At 44.6% G+C, this 26,611-nt stretch overlaps 1 protein-coding gene across 2 annotated transcripts; it reads right to left on the bottom strand.

Annotated features, from left to right (window-relative positions):
• Nucleotides 1-1,878: 1,878 nt before the first annotated feature.
• Nucleotides 1,879-26,550, bottom strand: LOC119651750 (ras-related protein Rab-14). Of its 2 annotated transcripts, none has more exons than XM_038055488.1 (5): nt 26,245-26,550; nt 11,403-11,516; nt 7,113-7,293; nt 6,692-6,874; nt 1,879-2,132 (listed from the first exon to the last, which is right to left on the bottom strand). In XM_038055488.1, exons 2-5 carry the CDS (start codon nt 11,506-11,508, stop codon nt 1,955-1,957), a joined length of 648 nt encoding a protein of 215 aa, XP_037911416.1. In that variant the 5' UTR covers nt 11,509-11,516; nt 26,245-26,550; the 3' UTR covers nt 1,879-1,954. The 2 variants fall into 2 exon arrangements, with proteins under 2 accessions (XP_037911416.1, XP_037911415.1); XM_038055487.1 differs by lacking the exon at nt 26,245-26,550 and adding an exon at nt 11,882-12,074.
• Between the last annotated feature and the right edge of the window lie 61 nt (nt 26,551-26,611).

Raw genomic sequence — 26,611 nt, 5'->3', positions numbered from 1 at the left:
ATAAATTCAGCAATTTCTACCAATGGAATATAGAGGGGACAAACTCCTATTTACTAAATGAGAACTCTGTCTAAAATCAAACTATTTCGTATGTATCTACAGTTTTGTATTGCGATTACTTTCTCTTTTGTCGCTTTCATTAATAAAATGACACCATTCAATATTATTGTGGAATAATATTATTCTCTTACAGTTGTTTTATGTAATATTATCGTATTTGCAATAATAGTTTCTTAAATACTAGAAATACCAATAGATATAAAATACTATTTATCTTATATACAAAAAAATGAAATATTCTTATAATCTTTGTAAGGGATTTTCGCTAATACAGTTTTTGTTTCGATTTTTCTTGTCCCTTCACAAACAATATCATTGCAGTAATTACTTTCACATTATAATCGTACAATCGTTAATTATTAGACACTTAAAATAATGAAATTAGAAGAATATTCATCAGAAAGACGGAACTAGTCACAGCTAGTTACGAGGACGTTATTCTATATTAGGTTGTTGCACATGAAATGGCCGATTTGGCAATCAGGTGACGTTAGTTGCGATGTTGCTGTATCAAACCACCACCAGTTGGCGCTGTTGGTGTCGGATAATGAAGTATAAATACTCCTACATTTAATCAAGGAGTCATTTCAGTTTTGACCATCGTTGTGATAACAGTGAATAGAAAGGAAAAAAGGATGGAAAATGGGCAAGAACGTATACTTTCTCTGTATGAGTTCAAACTCGGTCATAAAGCAGCGGAGGCGACCAAGAACATTAACAGCGCACTTGGATCTAATACGGTAAACAAACGAAACACACGGCGGTGGTTCGAAAAATTCCGGTCAGGCGACGTAAACCGTCAAAGGGAGCCGCATGGACATCCGGGACCATCGATTGACAACGACGAGCTGCGTTTGCTAGTCGAATCCAACACACGTCAGTCTGTGAAAGACATTGCAGAGAAACTAGGCATACACTATTCGACAGTTTCCCGGCAACAAATTTGAAAGATAAAAAAGTTCGGCAAATGGGTTCCGTATGCCCTTACGGAGCAAAACGTGGCGCTTCGAATGGAAGTTTGCAGTTCTTTACTCACCCACACCAGAAGCGATCCCTTCTTGCACCGAATAGTGACATGTGATGAAAAGTAGATATCATACGACAATCGTCGCCGATTAGCACAATGCCTAGATGCTGATGAGCCACCGAAACATAGGCCCAAACCGAGCCTCCATCCGAAGAAGGTAAAGGTAACTGCTTGGTGGTTTACAGCTGGAGTTATCCACTATTCTTTTTGGTACCTGCAGAAACGATAAATGCACAAAAGCACGGTGCCCAACTCGAGAAAATGCACCAAAAATTGAGTATTCAACGGCCGAGATTAGTCAACAGAAATGATGTGAGACTCCTTCACGACAATGCATGACCTCATGTTTCCAGAACAACGGTTCAAAAGTTACAGTCATTTCAAATTTTAGTACCAAAACGGCCATTTCATTTGCAACAACTTAATATCATAATAACTCTCTAATTTGTGGAAATCGAATAGAAAATCTCAAGAATTAACGAAATTTAAGAATGAATTCTGAATTGAAGTAAGAAAGATTTTGGCCACGAGTGTTCAACGTTTTCATAGATATTTTTTCAAGTGAGTTCAATAAAGTCAACAGTGTGAAATAACCAAGATTTTTGCTCAAAATTTCGATTAAATTTAGAATGTGTGATATTTCCTTTGACTCTAGATACTAATATATATTTTTTAAGATATATTCACTTTATTTTCTTTACATTATAATTTTTCTATTCGACTTTGATTTCTACAAACACTTTCTGATTGATCTGAAAGACTGCTCTGTGATGATGTTTGGACTTTTTTTCCTAGTTAAATTCAAGACAAAACCAATAAATGAGTTTCATTTCCATACAGTACTTTTCACTTTTCACTAAATTAGGTTTAACAGGAGCATTGATCTTTATTGTTAGGAGTATCGGATGTTAGTGATGTTCGACCGGGTTGTGACGGCCGATGTTGTACTCCCGATTCTGATGCATTCAAATCTAATCGTCCTTCCTGAATATTTTGGTAGATTTTACGGGCAGTTTCCAGAAATGCTTCTTCGACATTTTGACCGCTGAAATAAAATGGATATGATTGTGAATTGGGAAACAAAAAGGGAAATGACATGTTTAACAACAGGTAAAATGTCCTTTGTTGTTATATGATGAATACAGAGCCCTGCAGGATTAGTCACTGGCCTAATGATCAAGTCAACCAAAACATATCCCATAACATGCCTTTGGACTGAGTAGGCGGGACTAATGTCGCTGACATAGGCAACGCTGTGTAATTTGGATATAAAACTGACGTAAGAGGGCAGACTAATAGATCAAATAAAGGCTGAACATTCACCAAAAAATATCCCTAAGAAAAACAAAATCACACTTCCAGAAAAATGTTAATGGTGACGGACGTTGTGTTCGGTCCCAATGTCAAGGTGATGCTGACAGTTGCCTTTGATGTTATGGTCTGACCTGAGGGACCCCATTCAACACAAAAGCCAGAAACGTGACGGAGTGCTGACTGAAAAGACTCCCCAAAGCAGAAGAATTGAGACTATTTCCGAAATTAAGACAAATGCGACGAGAGAGCTGTCCAATAAACTCCCCAATGTTCCAATGATTAAGCGTGCAACGAAATATTGCATCAAAACGACTCCTGGGCTAACCGTTGTGAGCTTACCGCGTTGTCTCGCACCTGATCGTTTCATCACTGCGCGGAAGCAGTTCGAAACGATGATGTAAGTAGGCATGATGTGTCTATCATCCAGCACTTGAGCAGCTCAGCTTCATACGGTTATCCTGCACGATACATAACTGACTTCATACAGGCGCCCCGTGGCAAGAATATCTTCTCTAAAATCGACTAGATGCGAACGTTCAACCAAGTACCGTTGGCAGAGAACATTGACAAGACAGCCATCACGACACCATTTGGGCTGTTCCGAGTCACCGTTCATAACTTTTGGATTGCGCAATGCAACGCAGATATGCAAACGCATGGTCAACGGGAATACCCGGGGACTCGACGTTTGCCGTCCATATATGGACAATATCCTCGTCTCATCCAAAGACGAATAGGAACACCAGAAGTACGTACGCATTCTACTTCAACGCGTCAACGAACGGGATCGTCACCAATATTGCCAAATGCGTGCCTGAAGTAATCTTTCTTGGCCATCTGTTCAACGCTGGCGGTATTCGCTAACCACCCGAGAAGGTTGAAGCTGTCCGCAGTTATTCGAAGCCGAACACCGCCAAGAGGTTATGTCAGTTTCTTGGCGTGATCGGCTTTTACAGGAGCTACATACTGAACTGTACTACATCAAAGGAAAGGCCGAACTTCGCTGGACTCCAGAAGCTGAATTAGCTTTTCAGAAGGTGCCGCTGTACTGCTCACGAACGCCTCTGATTTCAGCGCGGGAGCGGCCCTTCAGCAGTAACTTAACAGAGTGTGGGAGCCTTCAAATAAGTTTAGCCTTGCACAGACTGGCTACATCGCCTTCGAGCGAGAGCTGCTCACTGCCTACTTAACTGTCAAGCAGTTTAGACACATTCTCCAGAAATGAATTATCGTGATTTCCACAGACCACAAGGCGCTTACCTTCGCCTTCCATCAGAAACTGGACAAAGCTTCACCACGCCAAGCTGGACACCTGGACCTCATCGCCCAGTTCTCCACGAACATTCGACACATCGCTGTGAAGGACAACATCAATCGACTATGCAGCGATTGCCAAAGCACAAGGAAATGACAAGGAGCTCAAACACTCCCTGCCTCCAGCTGAAGGAAGTAGACATTCCTGCCGTGGACGCTCGAATTTACTGCGATATTTCTACGCAGGCTCCTCGACCATACGTTCCTCCAGCTTTCAGACGAACGGCCTTCGGCTTAATCCATCGCCTATCTCAGCCAGGCACCATGGCGACGAGGCAGGCGGTCAGCAAACGTTTCATTTGGCCATTCATGCGAGCCGACAGACATCATAGACGCAAGCGTGTATCCAGTGTCAGCGTTTGAAAGTCAGGAGACACACATCTATGGATAGTTTCTCACCACCTTCATCACGCCTTGAGCATTATACATCGACATAATCGTTATGTCGTGGTCAGAGAGCAAACGATACTGTCTAACGTGTGTAGACAGATTCTCTCACTGGCCCCAAGCGTTCCCGTTGCCAACCAAGAAGCTAACACCGTTGCTCGTTGTTCTATAACGGCTGGATATGTGGTTTCGGTACGCCTCTTCCGGTGGCAACTAATCAGGGACGATATTTGGAATCGCACCTGTTCAAATCACTTAGCCAGTTGACAGATACGACTCATCTCCGCACAACGCCATATCGTGCTCAGACCAACGGACTTATAGAGCCTTTACATCAACAACTTAAGCAGATATTCGATCGCACAAAACGGTTCTTCTCTGCAGTAAACGTTGTTTACGGTCAACCTCTTCGGCTTACCGGTGAGCTGCTTATGCCGTCAAATATCAATAACCAGGATCCGGCCTCGTTGATCGTCGAGCTGCGGCATCATTTCTCCCCCCGTCCCCATGAATGGGTGCGATAAGCCGAGCGGAGCGGGAGCTGTAGAACAGGCTAAAGAAGGCAGGATTGATCGCAGACAAAAGCAAAAAGATGCTTAAGATATCATACATGATATAAACATCCTTTATGGACCTATCATCGATGATTCAGTTTGAGCTAAGCCAATAAGACCCGCCTATGAACGTTTTATTCCAATTTTTTTAGTGTTCAAAACTTCAAAGCGTTTTTCCCACGACTCACGTTTTCAAAGTCCCTCATAGCTCAAAAATTACTGCAACGGTCCTTATGAAACCTTTAACGCCGTCAAAGGTACGATGGTCCTTTCTTCATCACCAGCCGCTCAGAGAAGACTTCCCTCGTCAACTTTCACGGCAGGCAGGCAAAAATTCTCTATCAACAGTTCGAAGCCTGCATACATATTTGGGAAGAAGCCAGATGATGAGCGACAAGCCATCTTTGTAACATAACCAATAGTGCCACACTTCGAAGTTTCCGAAAGCTCCCTCCTCCAGTGGTTCTTCACGAAACCTTCGAGTAAAGTGTGGCGCCACAGAGAACCGCTCCGAAAATCAACGCACTTAAGTTGAAGCAGAACAACTCCTTCTGATGGAAAGGGAGACGGCCATCGAGAACGCTTAAATATATAGAGGAGTGAAAGAGGAGCCCCTCGTTGAGCACTGTCTGTGTCCTGCTGGGTGCTGTGAAGAGCACTACTTATCGACTTATGTCTGGCTGACGCTTATACAATAAAATCACAACGGTTTGGACGTAGCACCTTTGAATGAATAATGGATCATGCCAGCAGACTCAACATACCTTATGGTATGCGCGAAAAGAATCCCGAAACTTTCATATTGGAGGATGGAAGAGTTCATAACTTTTCTTAACTTCACGGTCTGGACCTAAGTAATATATCCCGTCGGATTCTACCACCCTTATCACCTAAATCGATCACAATCTTGGGAGTTGGGTTATCAAAATAATGCTGATTGTTCAGTGGCCACCTACCCACACACGTCCAGCAGCCCAGACTCGCAATGAACTCAGTCTTAAATAGCCCTGGGAACAGCGTGACCGAAGCGGCTCGTAGAAGTTGAATGTTCCTTTATATAATTCGTAGAATACGACATGACGCCGAATTATATTGAGCCTAAATCCGCCCATACTTTGGTCCAGAGCCGCTTCAGTCACGCTACTCCCAGGGCAGAGCTAAGGCAGCGCCTGACGATTTGCCTTTGCCCTGGTAAGAAACCGTAAAACCGTCTTCACTTAATATTTTTAAAGTTGTGGGTGCTAAGCCCTAAACAAAAGGTCCGTGGACCAAAAAACCAAGGGTCCGTGGATGCCCCCCCCCTCCCATTAATTTGATGTAGAATTATGTAACTCACTGTATGCGTGAACGTTCATAGTTCCCACTTTTCTACCAAACTTGGTGTGAATCACTACAACCGCCTCCGAGAAAGATGCGTGTGACGGACAGACAGACAAACGGACGAACGAGCAGAGAAACAGTAAACTGATTTTAATAAGGTTTTGTTTTACACAAAACCTTAAAAATGATAGAACTTAATCACCCCTTTAAAGACGATCTTTTACTTTTACTACTATCTAGCTTCAGACAGAGAGCGGCGAATGTCCGAAGTCGAAATTGTGTTCGATTCGCAGCGATAATGTTGCAACCAAATGTTTGTATCAAAGATGATTCCGACGTTTTCGAGATGGAAAACGACAGATCGAAGATCAACCATGCATTAACAAAACTCCAAGGTCTTCCGAATTCCACTCCATTGAATTTTAGTCACCGCAACAAAAGCGCAACTGAAGACCGTTTCATATCAGAGCCGCATTTTAATACCACCAAAAGCACTTTAAATAGGGTAAATAAAAACGCGCTTTGTTAAAGACTTCCTACTTTTGAGCCAAAGGAGTTTATACTAAAAGCATAATTCCAGAGCTCCACAAGAATTTGGTAAGCCCATGTCCAGTTGATTTGAAGTGTCTACGACAACCATTCTTGGGGCTCAAAAGTTAAAAAAATGTAACATTTTTCAATCCATAAATAATAAATGTGAAAAATTAATACTCACTTCATTGCACTGGCCTCGGCAAACATCAGACCATTCTCATCAGCGAACTGTTTTGCCTCCTCGTACGTCACTTCACGCGTACTCTCTAAATCCGATTTATTACCAATTAAAAATATCACAGTGTTGGGATTTGTAAGATTCCTTGTGTCTGTTAGCCAACTGCTTAAATGATTGTAAGTAGACCTAAAAATAAAAGGAAGAAATAGTACAATTAGAGCACTATGACTCGGAAATAGCAAGAAGAAAAATTATCGAGAATTCTTATCCAATTTTGGCAAACAAAGTGATTCATTCATTCATTCAAAATGATGATGATGATTCAGTTGTTTATGAATGAACTTTATATAGAAATGTGTTGAAAAACTTCACTAATATCTCAAATTTTACTACGTAAAGAATTTAGTAATACCAAAACACGTACCTTCTTGTAATATCATAAACCATTAAAGCACCGGCTGCTCCACGATAGTATGATCGTGTCACAGCACGAAAACGTTCCTGTCCCGCTGTGTCCCAGATTTGTAATTTAATTTTCTTATCGGCTACTTCAATTATTCTGGTACCGAATTCAACTCCGATTGTATGAGGGCAATTCGCCATAACTGAAAGTATAAAAGTCATTTAACGTCTGGTTTTTATCTCTTTGATCAGTATGGGAGAAATAGCGACTAGTTCTTAGCATAATTAACATAACAATTGTTGTGGTATTCACACTTCGAAGTGATCAATTTAAAAACTTGAAATAGTTTTTCTGGGAATTGTATTTTGAATGACACACCCTTGCTTACACCAGAAACTTCATTGAATAAATTGAACAATCCAATGCGCACAAAGCGATCAGACTTGCGCTTCCCGACATTCCGTATTTCATCTGCAAAAATTTCAGCTAAATAGCACTATTGGATCTTTGAACTAGATAACAAACAATTCCATTATCGGAACACTCTGGCTTAAAACTATATCGAACAAAGAATTACATCAAAAAACGAACGCGATAGTTCCGAATGTGTTGATTAGAAATCAAAAATGACAATAGATGGATGTGCCCCATGGTATAAGGTAACCATCAAGCCCTTCAACCGCGAACAGGCAATCACGGATGAAAGGTACTGTCCATCATACTTTTGCATAGTTCGAAAGGAACGCACGAAGATGATCCATCAAGGAAGGCCAAGCGATCAGTATTCCTAGTCTAAAGGTTCTTCTCAAAATACAGAAAGAAAGTGAACTTTCTTTAAATTGACCCAATTGCCAGTTGTTTTTTTATATAGGGTACGTGAATGCATTTACGCACACAGTGTTGGACTCCCAGTTCGGTACGTCGTCGGACTACCAACTAAACACCTCCCCATCGTCGGAGAGCTAGCCTGGAACCGTTTGTCACATTACTTCGATCTAGTCCCCGAACTCTCCTGCCTTGCGGAGCCTTCAAATCAGGAATTCCTTTCACCAACGGGAGGGGAAAGGACGAAGGGAACTGTCAATTCAAGGAACCCCCCCTGTCATCCGGCTCCTCCACCGATCGAGCTCTATCTTCTTAGCAACGAGAAGGACCCCAATATAATGGACAACACGGCTCCACCTGTCAGCACTCGCCAGCATCTCTTCGACAATGTTGTTTGGAGAGAGATGCCCTGTGTTTAAATGGAGCTGCTGACGAATGTCATCTCACCTTCCACAAGAAAAAAAGTGTGGTGGGCGTCGTCCGCAACTCCATTGCAAATGCTTCCCTCGCAGCGCGGACGCCGGAACGTTGGGGTGGCTCCCTCCAAACAAAACTAAAATCAGCTTTGCCGTCAATGCACTCAAGCAACACATCACAATCTTCCTATCTACACTAATGGGCAGAATATTCAAGGCCTTGATCAATTTGTCTATCTTCGCAAGCCTGCTTCTACCAATGATAGAACCGAAGCTGGTGTTACTTAATAGATTTTGTCAAAAATCTAAAAATACAATTATTTCAACACTGCCACTGGTACACGAAACCTCCAATCCTTTGTTAACCCCCGTCTTTCTGTCATCGGGATGTTTCGACCCGACACAATCTCGAGCTCCAAATCTGATCGCTTATAGCTAATTGATCGTCCTCCTGAGGGATAACATTTTTGCGCAGAGATATCGGGATAGGATGATTAAATTCATTTTGACGGAAAACCAACTTATCTGCCCTTTCAATAAGAATATTCACATAACCCGAACGACGGATCAAGTCTGTCGGTGATCGCAATTGTGTGAACTAAAAAAAGTCAACACCGTTTATCCACCGAAGTTTCGTATTTAGGCATAAATGGTTATAGGAGGGCCAAATCCTCTTTAACTTGGCGCAAGGACTGAGCCTTCACCATCTGAAGTCAGCGACTGTTAACTGCGCTCACTGGAAAACGACCAAGAACCAATCTGTTCATTTAGCTGCGAGAGCTGGAATTCGGGTACCCTTATCTTGGTGGAAAATAGCATGAGCTCGATTTTGATTGGATTTAAGCGAAGTCTATATCTTGCAGCCGATATTCCCAAGTCGTCGGGATACGCCACGGTCTTCACACCGGTCTAGTCCAATGTGCGTAGAATTTCACCCATCACTATCAATCTGAACACCAGAGTGATTGGTAAGTGCTCAGAGGTGGCGACCCTGTTGACTGAGTCAAAACCAAGCGGCCAAGAATAACCTGCAAGTGATGGCATCGGGAAATGCTGCATTTACATTGACTTGCTGGTCGTAATGCAGTGGGCGAATGTTCCGAGGCCTAGTTGGCGCGATCAAACCCGAGTCTGGACGGGACCGATCTGAAGCGGCTTCGATCAAAAAGCCACACCAGAGGTTATCTGTTACCATGGGAAACGGGATACCCCTCTGAGGGCATATATCTCAGGTCCGGTTATTTGCGGTTGGCCCCCTTGTGGGAGTTTCATGGTGGTTGTGCCCATATCGCGGGCAGAGTTTCTCGTATACTCAAGCATGGAGTTGCGCTGTACAACACTGACGTCGTACTCCTTAATTGCGACAGAGGTATTAGATAGACTTCTTATCTAATGGATTCACCTCCGTGGAATTTCCCCCTACTCACAGCTCCAATCAAGTAACTACCTCCCAAATCAGATTGGATTCAATCCTACTTTTGTTAGAGCTTCCTTGATGGCGTTGGTACTACCTTCTTGAATGCTCTCTCTATATCCAGGAAGGCAGCTAGGCAATATTACTTGTAGTGTAGCGGTTTGTCTTTCCATGATTTTCCTCAAGTGGATGTCAAAGACCCGCTTTAAGAACTTCAACACCAAAGAGATGAGGTTGGGGTTTCATAAGTTTTATGACGTATCTGCAACAGGGAAATCAAATACATTCGTATGGTGAATTTAATTGTGCCGGTGTATAGTCACCGATGACGCTTAACGCTCTGGTCCCCACGACGGTCATTCCAGAAAATATTAAAAAAAAAAAAAAAACATACATGGTTAAAATAGTTTTGGCCGCTCGGGAATTGAGGTTGCGTAAGATAGCTGACATTTTGATGATATGAGAAGATAGTCTGTTTACAATTTGAACAATCGTCAATAATTTTCGAAGTGAGGCGTTTTCTCACATCCGACTAAAAACCGCACGCGTCTTGACAGTTCAGCGCGGTTGCAGATATTCAAGCGAGATAATATCAGTGTGTGCATTAATTAAACAAGCATCCGTACAAAACGACACACTAGAGAAAAAAAGATCGTCAACCAAGTGGACAACAGTCTGTTAAAGCTGCCCAAACAGACCAAAAACACAAAAGCCAGCCCTTGAGGTTATGGCATCCGTATTGTTCATGCGGTGTTTTTCTTTTGTCATTAACTGTCTTGTGAAGGATAAATCCATTGATAATAAATATTACATGACACTATTGGATGGATGAGGTAGCTAATTGGCCCGTGACCCATACGGCTAAAGTATTGGTGTGTCGTTGGCGATTAGATGATTTTCTCGTGTACGTTTTGCCATCGCATGTGACAAACCATACACAACTGTGCAATGCCACGTGCCCGAAAACACATGGGCGCACACCAATGCACTGCAGCACATACACGGCATCGACACCAAACCTTATACGCAGAATTTCCCTCCCGCTATTACCTCAACGGTCAAAAATGCGCAATGACTTTTATCCACCGTAAAATTTCGAACAATGTGCTGGAAATTGAATCTTTTGTATAGTCTTCTTAGGTCAAACTAAATGTGTTACACTTCGAATTGCTCGACCAGCCAGTTTTCTAGAGATCTGTCTGGCAGCAACTACTGACTTGTTACAGATGTTAGAAACATGCTCCAGGAATATACCGAGACTACAGCCAGTCACGTTTTTATCGTACTAATTTCTTGTAAGTGCAACTTTTTATTACGATTTTTATTAGAAACACTTAAAACTTTCATACGCGGAGTTTGTTTTGAATGAATTTATGAACAATTATCGCTCACTGAAGGGAAAGGTATTTCTGAATGGCAGAAATACTTTAAAATCCACTCTTCAAATTGGCCCTAAAGCGTAGTCTTTACTCTTTGTGATTTTATAGGTTTCTAAATCCAAGGTCCGTCTGTCAAAAATTTTGAAAAGAACATGGCCTGAAATAGTTTTTAAATTAACATCCAAAAAACATTGGGGGGAGTAGTCCCAACTATCTACCCCCATATTGTATTTGAAAGAATTTTATTCAATTTAAAATTTCACTAAGATCTACTTACATTTCTTCTCTGTGAACTGATGTAGAAGGCATGACTTTCCAACGCCCATATCACCAATGATGATGTATTTGAATATGTAATTATAATTATATGGCCCGGATGACATTTTGGAAACTGTAAAGAGAAATATTTTCACGTTTTAATGACTCTTTCATAACAGAAAAGCACACAAGGAAATATTTAGCATTAGGCATGCTTATAATTTATCACCAATGACACATTTCATTAGAAATTCGATTGGAACGTTCGATAGGGAATCGGAGTGACTAAGTGAAAACAACGCAGATACCACTTATAAACCATTGTTCAGCACCAACCACTACTTTAGATAACACAGAACTCTCACAAGGACTTAATTCGACCGCTCCCAATTGAGGATACAGAAGGAGTCAAAAATTGTGATTATTATGGAACCCATACTCGGCCCTAAACCATACGCTAAACTTGGGGGTCATGACAAAAATTGAACAATAACTCACTCGCATCCCAGAACTTATCACTCTTCCTTCTCATCTCGTCCATAATATTCATGTTGTCCCTTTGAAAGTAGGAACTCTATCTCCGAAAGAAACACAGAAAAACCGTGAACGTGGACAGTCCAGTCCTTCAATCGCAAATATATAACTCCGCTACCTTCCTAGACAACTAACACTTTCAAGTTCTTTCTATAACGTTTCCCGTATTTCTTTTTCAATAAAATTGCACGTTATCTGAAAGCACGAAGCGGAACATTTTGATTTTATATGCAATTCGACACCGTATTAAAGCATATAGAAAATGTTCTACAACGACCACTGATACCGACCCAAACGGCCCCATTCTGTTTTCAGTTTTAGTGATAAATTCACTATTTTTTTTTTTGTTGTTGCTGTTGTTTGTACTTTGAAACTGGATGTATTTCAAGTTCTTCAAGTTTTAGTTCCCATACGATGATAAACCCTACAACACTCAGAATTATCTCTAGAAAAAGTCTAAGTTCAAACATGATATCCCCTGGACTATGTCTGCATTTACGACTACAATAAAATAATTGAATAGTAAAAATATAGCGACATTTCCAAGGTAATGATAGTTATAGAGCGCAACGGCTGCATCATCGCTTTTATAGTTGCAAATATTTGAAAGCAGCTTATTATCGAACGCACAAAGTTTTCAATAGACACGTCGCTCCCAACAGCTCAGTAACCACTCTGCAACGCAGAATATTCTACTCCACATCCCAAGCAGTTCATAAAATCGTAAGTATTCGATTATCACTTGAAAAGCGCCATCATTTCTGCAGATTGCTTGTTCATTTAGATAAATTCTGCTGAAGTTGCCCAGCTGCTTCCTCGATTAGCGATGAAGAGCCAATGTGTCAGGAAAGATCAGCCATTAACAGCAAACAATTCTGAAATTTGAGTGAGAATATCAATAAACAGAATTATCTTAACTGAAAACAATCAAGTCGTATTCAACTTTTTAGCCCCACCGACCTGATGTCTATCGAATCCCGGGTAGTGCATCTTAGTGGGCAATTTGAGCTGTATGAATCATGAGACCTCTTCAGTGAACCGCGTTCATCTGAACAATCTCGTAGCTGATTATATTCCACACTGAATCATAGTTGAAAAGATGACCATTGCCCGATAACAATTAACTTAAGAAATATACAACTCCGGTCGGTTATCTATAACTTATTACAGCATTTTGCGTAGACATTGTACGATTTTCGGCCCCTTTTGTTGAAGTCCATGCTGCTCCGGAAATGCTGCAAAAATGTTTAATACTCGCATCTTTTCTCTATTTTGTCAGCTTGCATACCTCCCATGAGCGTAAGTGCATGGGTATGTGGAACTCTTTGTTCATTTATTCATTTCTTGTTTACATTTTTTCGCTGATCAAATGCTTGTCTGATTGTTTATGTTCTGATATATGAATACATATTTTGTCTTCTGTTGGTACCTCTAAGGAAAATGGGGCATCACCACAGTGTCTTCTGTATTATTGCTATTTTCTTTGATACTCCATTTTCAATTAGATTCATCAGTTTTATTGTCTTCATGTTTAATGCTGTGCAAGCAATCGATAACCTAAAACAGCAGGATCAACACAAAGCCAAACACAAATATCCATGCTCCAATCAGAATTCGAACCCAGAGCACGAGGCTAAAAGACGGACCCTTAACCAACCCAATTCAATATGTGATTCAATCGTAAAGACGAAGAACGAAAACGAGATGAAACGACTGCGTCGCTTGCAATTAAAGGCACACATAAATCCCTCCGTTTCAGCAAAGAACTCTCCAACACACAGCCATCTGTTCGACTAATGGAAATCGACAAATGGCTGCCAAAGACAATTCACGTGTTTACCATGCATTGCCTTCGACTTCCGTTCATCGATCCACTTCTGATCACTCATGAATTCATGTTAGAATTTTAGCTAAATCTTTTTGATTTGAGGACTTCCTCTTCCCCTCCTCCTCGCTAACCCCGCAAAGCACATTTATAAAGGGCATCCACGAATACGATGACTTGAGGATTTCAGAGCAGAGCGGAAACCTTGAGAGCCGTGCCCCACAATACATCACAGTTTTAGGTCACGTCTTGATTTTCGGGTAGGCTCGTTCCAATCCCCCTGTGTGAATTTTCAGGATCCAGCTGGACCCACTCATCGATTAAACGGACATGTGAATCTTTGTGTAATGACACGTAAGAAATCGAAATGCTCAAAGGGCCGCCCCAAATTCCTGAGACTTGCTAGCACAACCGCATGCAAGCACGTGTCGACGGAACACTTCGATGGAGCTTCAATATTTGCGGCCGGACCTTCACGATCAATTTCGTAATCTTTTTATGTTTTTGGGATAGCTCTCCCCTCTCATAGCTCTAGTTAAGTGGCTAGCTCGCAGATGGGATTATCCTGATTCGTGTAATGGATACTATCCAATGCATAAGACGCTCTTCCAATCCTATTCTGATTAGAGCCTCGTTGATGGATTTGGTACTAACATTGTTAAACGCTCCCTTTATATCTAAGAAAGCAACTAGGGTATACTGCCTGTAGTCTGTAGTGTAGTTAGACCTATTTCTGTGGATTTGCCTTTCAGGAAGGCGTGCTAGGGTTTGTAGTGCGTCCTCTTCATGATCATTCTTAAGTGAATGTCCAGGATGCTATCTAGGATATTCAACAGATGGGTGGGCCACGTATCCGGATGATATGTGACTCCCATATGTTTGAGCCCAAAGATTTATATGCGGTGAAACCCAACTGATTTGATCCTCGATAATTACCGATTTGGATACCCTCCAAGCAAGTTTCTGACTAGCAATCCTCGCCACTGGTGAAAAAATGCTTATGGACTACGGGCTTGTGGCGCGGCAGGATCTGCAGCATTCGAAATTTATTTCGGATGTTGCGGATGCGGACGGGTAGATGGCGCTGAACGTGGAAACTCCCCACTCACGCGTTTTCAGAACGCACCGGGGAAGTGGAGAGCCAGCGGTAAAAAAGTGCCGTTGGTTGGGACAGTAAGGACCGCATGGAAATAAGTCGGTCTCTTCTGTTCCCAACCGCGACACGAAACACTTCGTTTGTTCTTGTTTCTTAAATACTAAATATTATCTCCTTGTGGATTATACCAAAAATAGATTATTTGCTTCCCGTGCATTAATTTAATTAAAACAAATAAAGTTTGATAAATAATAAAATATTATCTCCTTGTGGATTATACCGAAAATAGATTATTTGCATTAATTTAATTAAAACAAATAAAATTGGATAATACCAAAGTGGTGACCCCGAAGAACAGCATCCTTGGGAACTCCAGCATCAGCGATCCCAAATAAATCGTTCCCACCAGTTGCTCCGCAACAAACAACAAAGAAAGGATCGCAGTGTTTTCACAAAATCTCGATCTTCAGCCCGGTGCGCGTAGCACATTCAACGGATTGGCACTTTTCTCGCCCGAAAACGAGTCTTGCTTTCGCTGCGTTGCTACAACGTCGGGGATAGTACGAAAACATTTCGCTCAGTCATCGCATCGCGAGCTAATCACCCAGCGCGCCCAAGTAGAGCCGAGCGCGCCCACGGTTCGAGCTGTCTAAGTGCCACCGGCGGACATTTTCGTCGCCCTTTCCTCGTTGCTCGGCCGGTCAAGTCAATCAACTGTCGAATTGCGGAACTGGGAACTCACAGGAAGGAAACGGCAGGTAGAGTCACGTAGCAGGGACAGGAGTAGCCGCGGCAACGATCAGCAGTAGCGACTGCTTATCGCATTCACGCCAGCCCGAGCCGGGAGTCAACAGATCGAAGAGCTGTCCGGCCGTCATCCGCCCAACTTAAGCAGCAGCAGCAGCGGAGCCAACGCATTCCGGAACTATTGCTTCCTTGCAGCCGAGCGGAAAATCGATAAATTTTTTAATTAGAGAAGTGTTTGCGTATTCTCATCAGCCTCTGTCAAAATAATTGTTTGAAATTGAAATATTATTTAAAGAAAAAGTGACAATAAAATTAAAGCCGCTGCAAGAGACGGCGTTGAGGTGTTTCAAATCGCAAGTTCTCTGTTTTCCCGGTGTTTTTGGTCTGCGCTGGAGAGCGTCCGCTTCGGTCGTCGTTTCCTTTTTTCTCGTTTCGTGCGTGCATTTGTGGGTGCGGCCTGCCGTGTCGGTGTAAATTTCACCGCGTTTCAGTATAAACTCACCGCGTCTGCATCACAATCTCGTACTTCTCGGTAGGAAAATGTCGTTTGACAATAAAGACGCGGCAGGCCCATCGGATCCACAAGTGACCGCCCTCGCCGTACGCGTTCCTCCGTTTTGGCGTCGGAACCCCGAGCTGTGGTTCGTGCATTTGGAAGCACAGTTCCAAATGTCCGGTATCACATCGGACGCGACCCGTTTCAACTACGCGGTGGTCGGCCTGGACGAAGAGTCCATACTTCTGGTGTCCGACGTGGTGAAGTCGGCATCGTACGCTCAGCTCAAGAGCGAGTTGATCAGGCGCCTGTCGGCAAGCGAGTCGGCAAAATTAGACCACTTGCTGGCGGGTTTAACGTTGGGTGATCGAACTCCCAGCCAATTGCTTCGTGAAATGAGGCAATTGGGTGGGAGCAAGATCGGCGACGACCTGATCAAGTCGCTCTGGCTGCGTCGGCTCCCGGAGGGCACCCAGGCGATCCTAGCATGCGTCTCCGGTTCCTTGGAGGAACTAGCAGCAACGGCCGATCAAGTACAGGAGGTGTACGTTCGCCCAACCATAGCGGCCGTTCAACCACCGTCGGATGAGGTCGGCGACTTACGGCGCGAGATCGCGGCCTTAACTGCCAGCGTGGCCGAGATGCGGGCGACGTTGGACGCTCAGCGTTCGAGTGCCAGGCCGCGAGCTCGCTCACGGTCTGCCACACGAAAAGGGCGTTCGGGTAGCAGGTCGTCAAGACAGCCTGCGGACCAGGGTATTTGCTGGTATCATCGTAACTTCGGAGATAAAGCGACAAGATGTACGCTACCTTGCAAATTCGCGCCTACCACAAAAAACTAGGTCCGCGGGGGGTCTTGGCGACGGCCACCCAGAGCGCAGCGCCACGTCGCCTAACTATTTTCGACCCCCTCAGCAGGCGCAACTACCTCGTCGACACGGGTGCGGAGGTTTCGGTTCTTCCCGTACCCCAGCATCATCGACTATATCCACAACCCCTTAAACTGGCGGCAGCAAATTCCTCCCGCATCAATACATACGGGTACAGGCAAGTGGACGTGAGTCTTGGCTTGCGTAGGACGTTTCCGTGGCGTTTCATCCTGGCGGATGTCAGCTTCCCCATATTAGGCGCAGACTTCTTGTGTCACTATGGGTTGCTGGTGGACTTGCAAAATAAGTCCCTTATAGACCCCACAACCAAACTAAATTCGTCGGGCCAAATGGTATCTCACGCTGACAATAACCTTTCCGTTCTTTTGGAAGACATCTCCGACTCTCGTGTTCGGACACTCCTCCAAAAGTTCAGCCAGATAACTACCGAGTGTAGTCTCTCGAAACCAGTAAAGCACAATGTGCAGCACCACATAAATACTACTGGTTCCCCGATTTTCTCAAAGGTGCGTCCTCTTTAGTAAATGAAAATTTTAAATGTCAACATATTTATGACTAGATATAATATCAAATCAATGAAATAACACTTCCAATTCAGTCTCTGCACATTCAGTCTTAATATCAAAAACGGTATAAGAAAATAACGAACAACTTTAGTAATAGACTTTTCCCGCACTTCTAGGAGACTGACCGATGGAGCCTTTTCTTGTAATAATATTTTTTTATATTCGCGCTGAAGTGATCTGTCTCGCGGTTGGGAACAGAAGAGGGCTCATTCCCCCGCACTACCAAGCGTTTCCACACAATACACCTCGACATAATAGGGCCTTTGCGAGACTCGCACGGTTACAAGTATTGCCTCACAATCATCGACAGGTTCACGCGGTGGCCTGAGGCAATACCTCTGAAGGACATTACGGCGCAATCTTGTGCCGAAGCCCTCTGCCGAGAGTGGATACCTCGCTTTGGCGTCCCTGCAGTGATCATCACTGACCAGGGAATGCAATTTGAGTCCACCCTTTTCTCCGAGTTAGGCAAACTCCTGGGTTTTAAACGCCAGCGGACTACTGCATACCACCCGCAGTCCAATGGGATGCTAGAACGTTGGCACCGGACGCTGAAAGCCGCCATTATGGCACGCGACGACCCGTCCTGGACTCAAGTCTTGCCTCTCGTCCTTCTCGGCCTTCGTACAACCCGCCGAGAGGAATTTGCTGCCAGCCCCGCGGAGCTGGTTTACGGGGAGAACCCAAGACTCCCAAGCGATCCGGTCTTCGACAAGAGATCGGGTCTCACGGAGTCGGGATTGGTGCGTCTGCTGAGGGACAATCTCCGACGCATCAAAGCGCCACCACCCACTCGACACTCGTCCATACCTGCTTGTTCGCCCAAGGAACTGGACACGTGCACGCACGTGCTGATCAGGACGGATGCCGCCCGGAGGCCACTGCAGCCTCCATATGAGGGCCCGTACCGCGTTCTCGAGAGGGGAGAACATTTCTTCCAGCTCGAGATCGGTGGTCACAAAAAGGCGGTCTCTTTGGCCAGGCTGAAACCCGTGTGCGCCCCGAAGCAACGTCGTGTCCGCTTTGTGGATTAACGGCGAACGAAGTTCGGGGATCCGTCGCCGAAACCCCCTAGGTTTCGTCTGGGGGCGGAGTGATGTGGCGCGGCAGGATCTGCAGCATTCGAAATTTATTTCGGATGTTGCGGATGCGGACGGGTAGATGGCGCTGAACGTGGAAACTCTCCACTCACGCGTTTTCAGAACGCACCGGGGAAGTGGAGAGCCAGCGGTAAAAAAGTGCCGTTGGTTGGGACAGTAAGGACCGCATGGAAATAAGTCGGTCTCTTCTGTTCCCAACCGCGACACGAAACACTTCGTTTGTTCTTGTTTCTTAAATACTAAATATTATCTCCTTGTGGATTATACCAAAAATAGATTATTTGCTTCCCGTGCATTAATTTAATTAAAACAAATAAAGTTTGATAAATAATAAAATATTATCTCCTTGTGGATTATACCGAAAATAGATTATTTGCATTAATTTAATTAAAACAAATAAAATTGGATAATACCAAAGGCTCATAGTGTCCGCGGCTTCGCGGCTTCGCGACAAGAGCGGAATTTCATTTGCCTTTTGCGAGATTAATTTGATCAAATAATGATTTCTAAAATGTGCAATTATCTTCAATTTCGGCGCATGTTGCGCACTATTGAATGCATTGAGGCGAATTGATCGTGACAGGTGGGAATGATCTGCCGCATCCGCCAACTTACGACTTGCTGGCAACATGAACTCTGACAGTTCAAGGCAAAGTGAGCGACACCTCCATGCAGGAACAGCTGATCAATGGGAGTGGACTGGCAACCGGGACTGTTGGGACGAATTTGGGGGAGTGAAGTTCTGAAAGTTGAAGAGTTCTACTCGTTTGGGAGTGTGTTGTTGGCTGATAGAATAAAACGCGCCATCGTTGATTAAGTCTATATCGGAACCAAATCCAACATGAATAAGAGAGCGAATATTCCCGAAGTGCTAATTTCTATTTGGGGTTGATTGTGTTTTGTTTTTCTCCGGCGTTCTGGTGATATCCTCGCAATTGGTGGATCCCAGTGGGTTCAGGGTGACGTTCAACTAGCAATCAAGAACAGGAATGATCTGATCCCAAGTGGTTATTACACTAGTGAAAAAAGAACTCCTATAAAAATGCCACCACTCTTCATCTTCTCGATAGCAAATAACTTTTAGCACTTTTAATCCCGACAAATCATGACGTTGCAGTAATCTACAGACCGGCAACCATAATGACTTACCTCGGCAAATATGGATGGCGGTGATAGGGATATGAACAAAGTACAAAAGAAATCCAACATGAAATTGTAAGCGCTCGGCTTAGCGGAATTCGAAAAAGGTAATTGGACCGCTCCAGAACACGCCGGACGCCGGAGGATGGAGATAGGAATGAGACAACGTGTGACGATGGGAAGGCAAAACTTCATAAAATCGTGAGTATGTTAATTTGTTTTCGAATTCATTCGCACAACAATTTGGTGCAAATTTGTCGTTCTTCGACTGGGTGTTAGCCAAAAAAGTGACTGCTATTTTGGCTGCTGAATTATCCCTACAATGGTAAAACGCCATCCTGAATGGCACATAAACCCCTCCGTCTCAACAAAGAGCTCCCCAGGACACGACCATCTGTTCGACAAATGCAAATCAACAAATGGCTGCCAAAGACAATTCACGTGTTTACCGTGCATTGCCTTCGACTTCCATTCATCGATCCACTCTTGGTCCGACTTCACCCCACTCAGGGGATTGAAAGATCGAACCTTCAAGTTAAGTGAAGTCAGCCCATAGTCTGCCTTATAGACAGCCGCATGACAGGGGCTCACCTGCTCTTTGCTGTAAAAATAAGCGCGCAGCGAGCCGACTTGGCGATGATGTTATGCCACCACGTCAACCACGCCCCTACCTCCGATGTCACCAGGCAGGTTCATCCGCTCCACGGCAGAGTTTGGATGATGCATTCGGAATTTGGGCATAGTTGTCCGTATCCGCCGCTGAACCTTTTCAAGATCGGTTTTCGTCCACGGCAATATTCCGAATGCATAGGCCAGTGAAAGGATAGCGAATACATTCAATGCGCTATTTTATTCTTCCCCGAGCGATGCGATTTCAATACCAGCTTTACACGTCGCAGGAATTCGGACAGCAGAGCATCCTTCAGATCACCAACTCAAGCATGTGTTCCTTACAGATTTTCTAGGTATTTGTAGAAGTCTGTCTCGGTCATAGCTTCGATGTGAAGGTCACCAATGCTAGGTCCGGCATGCGGCTCGTGATGACTTTTGCGGATGGCTTGGATTCGACACTTGTCTAATCCAAACTCCGTCCGAATATCACGGCAGAATATTTCTACTATTAGCAACAGACTTCTAAGATGCTCGTCAGTACCAGCATACAGCTTGATGTCGTCTAAGTACACCAAATGTGTCAGTTTGCACTTAGCACGTAGGCCGTTTTTAATTGCAAAACCAAAGAGGACAACGAATCCCCCTGGAAAATGCCCCTCCGTATACCGATGGGCTCTGAGATATTAGCACCCTCAGATATACGCACTGATAAGGTGGTATGCCACCCTTCAATCACTGTCAAGCTAGTAATCGGTATTGTGTCTACGGGGTCCTGCGCCGTGTCCTTCTTAGGAATAAGGTAAGTAATCCCCGCAATGAGGAAGGATGGAAAATCCCCCGTCCGTCTAATGACCTGATTTATGCTATGTGCCAACCGACTGTGTACGCTGGTAAATTTCTTATACCAGAAATTCTACACCGGATCCAGACCTGGGTCCCTCCAGTTCTTCAAGCTGTTTATGGCTCGACAAACCTTCTCTTCGATAACATCCACAAAATTCATCCCAAGCGTATTGCCATGGCGGGTGCCTTCCGCAGTGATTCACTCAGCATGAATTTCGCCATATGACAGAAAGTTTCTGCTTTAGTGTCCATAATTTCAACTACGAGTGTCTCACTTGGGATGGCATAGTTTCTGCAAACCCTCTGCACTTTATTTCTCACCCGTCTGCTGGCATTGCCAATGTTGTTCTGGATCAGCCTAGCAATGTCCTGCCTTAGTGTGTTCCGCCGACGTTCCAGACGAATTTTCCATAGTGGATATTTTCGATCACTCAAACCAATAACACGAAAGCGAATGTTCTGACCGTGCAATCTGACAGCCGCAACTGCACCACAATACACAACTGATTGTAGTTGCAGCAGCGACATATGAGCACACAGTCAAGATGCAATCTCATCATTGATTTGAAATAGCATTCCCGGAGTTGCGAGAGATGCATAGAGCCTGGGAATATCTAGTCTATGCAAAGGATCCATTTCCGAGAATTCGATACACACGGTTTGGAATTCGTCCCGAACCTCAGCGGAAACCTCAGCTGGACGGTGGAAAAGAGTGCCTCGGCGAGTACTGGAACTGTTGCCTGCAGTGCGAGGTGGTGTTGTTGATGCTGCCGTCTCTCTCTCCTGTTTCCGCGATGACCTCAAGTCGAACACGCTCCCTGATGATGGCCGGGATTACGAATTATTAAGCGGTACTGGTCTGGACTCGCTCCACAGTCACGTGCGCGAATTACAGGAAACGCTCGACGAATCTCTGGTGCAACAAAGGGCAGTAAGATGTTGTACCCGCTCCCGCCGTTATTTCGTAGTAGCAGCGGATGATGAAGAGGTTCATTTCTTCAGTCCACTTCATCCGCTGCCTACGCGAACCTGCTGAAGTGGCCGGCACAGATTGTGGCGAAACAGCTGCAGCAGGCGGAGCAATGGTCCTGGTCGTTATGGCGACTAGACGTCGAACCGCCCCACAACTAGCGGTTTCGTCGCCGTGTTATCCATTGCGGGTGCCCAACCCAGTCACCAAGTCAGACGACTCCCGCCGGTTATCCGCACCGAACCTCAAGTTTCTCCTTCTCATTAAGTGGATTTGCATTTTATACCTAACTGACAGGTGTGGGGATAACTTTCTCAGTGAGTAATCTGCAAAGCTGCAAAGTTCTTGTACTTTCCTCACCTACCCCCTGAGATGCTGCGGTGGCGTACAGCCATTCAGGCTGAAGCGATCCATCCCTCCTGCTTTCACAACCGGGCTTGGGACCGGCTACGGCTAATTATTATTATTTTATGATTTATTTTATTTTGTTATTTTAATTATCATTTTTCATTTGTAATTTAGAATATATGGGATCATCAAGCATAACTAGGTTTCCTTGATCTGAGGACTCCTTTCCACTCTCTTCCTCCTTGATCCCGCAAAACTCACACATATAGGGACATCCTCTTAAATAATAGTCTGAGAATATCGAGAAAGGGAGCGGGAACCTCAGCGACCACGTCTAATCGAGAAACTGAGGCAGAAAAATTAATGATTGAGGGTGTGATCCGTCGTGGATCTTTCACCTCTTGATCACGTCACACGGGATATCCAACGTCCAGCGCCCTACACACTGCTTTATGCAGATGATGTTTTCCTAGCATCTGATAGCAAAAATGATCTCGAGCAACTTGTTCAAAAAGGAATGATCGCCTCATGCAACACGGTCTCAGATTGAATTTAAACAAAACTGAATTTTTGACGACCGATCCCCATGAAACAGGCACAATCACTGTCAGCGGCAATGATCTGCCCAGAACTGAACGATTTAAATACCTCGGATCAACGCTATCAGCCAATGGAGAACTGCGTTATGAAATTGCTTCACGCATTAACGCAACCTGGATGAAGTGGCGTTCCACAACTGGTGTCCTTTGTGATCGACGTATCAACGAACGTCTCAAACCTAAAATTTACCGCAATGTCGTCCGTCCATTCGCCCTCTATGGTTCTGAGTGTTGACCGACCATAAAAGACAATGAACGGCGTCTTGGGGTAATGGAGACGTAGATGCTACGTTGGACTTCATCAAGGAAGCGCCCCCTCACCACTCCTCTTTGTTCTTGTTATGGAGACCGGCACACAGGACATCCAGCGCCCTATCCATTGCTTTATGCAGATGAATTTTTTCTAGCATCTAATAGCAAAAATGATCTAGAGCACCTTGTCCAAAAATGGAATGATCGCCTCATGCAACACGGTCTGAGATTTAATCTAAACAAAATTTTTAACCGCCGATCACCATGAAACAGGCAAAATCACTGCCGACAGTGACCTACCCAGAACTGGCGTCTTCGATTGTATTCGCGCTAACGAGAATTCACCTGCCAAGATTGGTCTGAGCAGCGAAGTCGATTTTAAACGACCAAAAGGCAGGCCAAAACAACGGTGTCTTGATACGCTGGATGGGAATTTAAAAGCCTCGAGATTGAATCCAAATCAGTCATTTGATAGAGCTAAATGGTGAAACCGATCACGACAAGCCGACCCAACTTGTGAACGGGACAAAAGCTACAAAAAAAAGAAGAGGCAAGCTCCTTGGCTTCAAACGGCATAGAACTACTGCATACCATCCACAGTCCAGTGGTATGACTGGAACGTGGGCACTTAGGCCGCCTTAATGGCTCGCGACGATCCGTTGTGATCGCGGTCCTTGCTTTTCGTCCTCCGCACAGCCCAACGAAAGGAGTTCACGGCCAGCCCGGCGGGGATGATGTACGGGGAGAATCTACACCTCCCCGCCGACCCTGCGCTGGATATCAGAGCAGAGTTAAGCGACTCTGGAATGCTGCTTCTACGGTTTCGAAGCTGCGGCCAACTCGACCGTCCCGACACACGACAGGGGAAGTCAATGGCCCCAGGGACCTTGGATCGTATACACAGATCCTCATTTGGATGGACGTTCCTCGGACGCCGCTACAACCACCAGACGATGGCCCCTTTAAATTTCTGGAACGAGGCTCAAGCTCGACATCCGAGACGGGCCCAAGTGGGTCTTCTTGTCGATACTGAAGGCCTTCGATGAACCGGTGATTGCTTCAAGCGTCAGATTCGCCCGATGACCTCATTGACGGGATCACGTGTTCGATTTGCTTCGCTCAACCCCCGCGGTTTCAGCTGGCGGCACATCGCAGGCAAGAACCTAAACGCCATCGCATCTGCCCCTGCATTGAACAGCCGTAGAAACATCTGACGGCCTGACAGGACACTGGGGTGGCAAAATATCAAGAATGACTTTTCGTCAGTCATTTTAGTCTTTTTCGCTGACCAACTAAAGTCCATTGAAATTATTGGAGGAAAACCGTTTCTCCAGACATACTATACTTTGACATACTATAAAGGATGGCACCTCCGGAGTTGGTCAGCGCGTTTCTGACAAGTAGAGACTGGATTCCATTGTGAAAACCACGTTGAACGAAAATATAGAAAGCCGAAATGTTCCCTTCATTCTCTTGTAGTCGAATACGAGGCTCAGTTTAATAACTTCACACGTGCATAAACAACTCAGATGAGTATTTGCCCGCAGGGCATGATCGCCCCTTTGCCGACGCAGCTCCACTCTACCTCTCATCCAACAAAAAAATGGTTCATGGTCGATTCTTTGTCCTCTTAAAGAAAATGCAATTTATTCACGTAATTTCCTTGGGAATAATTTCGGACATTCAATCGAACAATAAATTTTTCAACTTTCATTTTCCTTGTTTGGATTTTTTAATAGAACAATTGGCACCAGTTCCACCTTGTATGCACCGCCTCACGTCCGAAACCGCCCCCTCCATCTCAGAAGCATTTTTAAGGTCATTCCAGTGTAGCCGTCGCTTCTGACGCTTCACTCGATAATGCAACAACTGCAAGCAGATCTGCCTCTTCAGAAAATTGTTAATCTTCAAGACTCAGACCTTAGGTTGCCTCGGGGTTCCCCAATTATCAGTAAACTGCGCGCATTGATCTCAGCATTCAGCTTCGCTTATCAGCTGGGGCCGCACAACAAAAGCCAACTAATCGCTTGCAATTAGTCACTGGAATCAGGTGGCAATGCGTAACTACAAAAATAGCGAAATGATAACAACGGAGATAGCGGAATGGCATCGAGATCGTGACACGGTTAGACTTATCACGTTCAATTCTTTTACTATCGAAATGCGGCTGATAGTCTGGAACTGAGACCTCAACTGCTCCATTGGATTGGTACCCTCCTCGCTAGTCGAGCCACTGGAATCTACGGTGCCGACTCGGCACTTTATGCAAATGAAACTATCATTGCGGAAGCCCCAGAGTCCGCCCAGTCGCGCAAAGACTCCGCTCGACGACAACCAAACAAAACAACGCGACGTCGCTTCAAATGAAGATAAATTAAATTTGATGATAGAGCACGGAGCTATGTGTAGTTCTGGCTAGCGCTCGTGACTCATTTTTTTTCTCGGCAGAGTCTGAAAAGAACACAAACTGCAAGTTTCAAGCGCAACCTGAGTCGCTCCCTCCAGTGGAAAGTTCACTAATAGGCGGTTGACTGGGCCGTTTCGTGCAGGCCCCAAGGTGGGAAGCACTCAAGTCCACCGAGAGCCAAGTCTTGAGGCTAAAATTAAACGAATTGGGTAATATTTCAGTGGCAATATGTAACGTTTTAATGCGATTTCCAAGTCAAAGCAACAACAAATCGATTTGTCGCAAAAAGGGTTCAAGTGCACTCTGGCCAGACACTGGCCCAGTTCCGAGTTGTGGACGAGTCCAAAGTGCAAATCATCCGCGAAACCACTGATCAGCCAGCTCCACTGACCTAATCCAACTAATTCGCATCGAAAGAAACAAATTCCAGACTCACCGTACGAAAGATTTTAACACTCGAAAACAACGAACGCCCGTCTCAGGGTTTGCTTTGACTATTTCCTTGGCCGCTGGCAGCTTTCCCGGAAGCCTAGGTCCACTTGCAAATGTCCACAATGGCAGGATTGATATTACGAAACTATCGTCCGAACAAATTCACTAAAAAGAACACAACAAACAGCGGAAAATTCACTATTTTCCCCGACCAAATGTATGGGAACCAGATACCACCGAGTGAAAACAAATCACGACGACGTCGTAAATTTTTCGCGTTTGACAGAACTCCGAAGACTATTGGAGAGGCAGAGATAGATGAATGGAGAGGCGAGTGGTCGTTTTTGGTGGTTTTTAGGCGAAATTCTTTC

The sequence above is a fragment of the Hermetia illucens genome, chromosome 3, assembly GCF_905115235.1.
Source record: "Hermetia illucens chromosome 3, iHerIll2.2.curated.20191125, whole genome shotgun sequence".
NCBI classification, from domain to species: Eukaryota; Metazoa; Arthropoda; class Insecta; order Diptera; family Stratiomyidae; genus Hermetia; species Hermetia illucens.
This window is presented reverse-complemented; position numbering and strand designations above follow the sequence as displayed.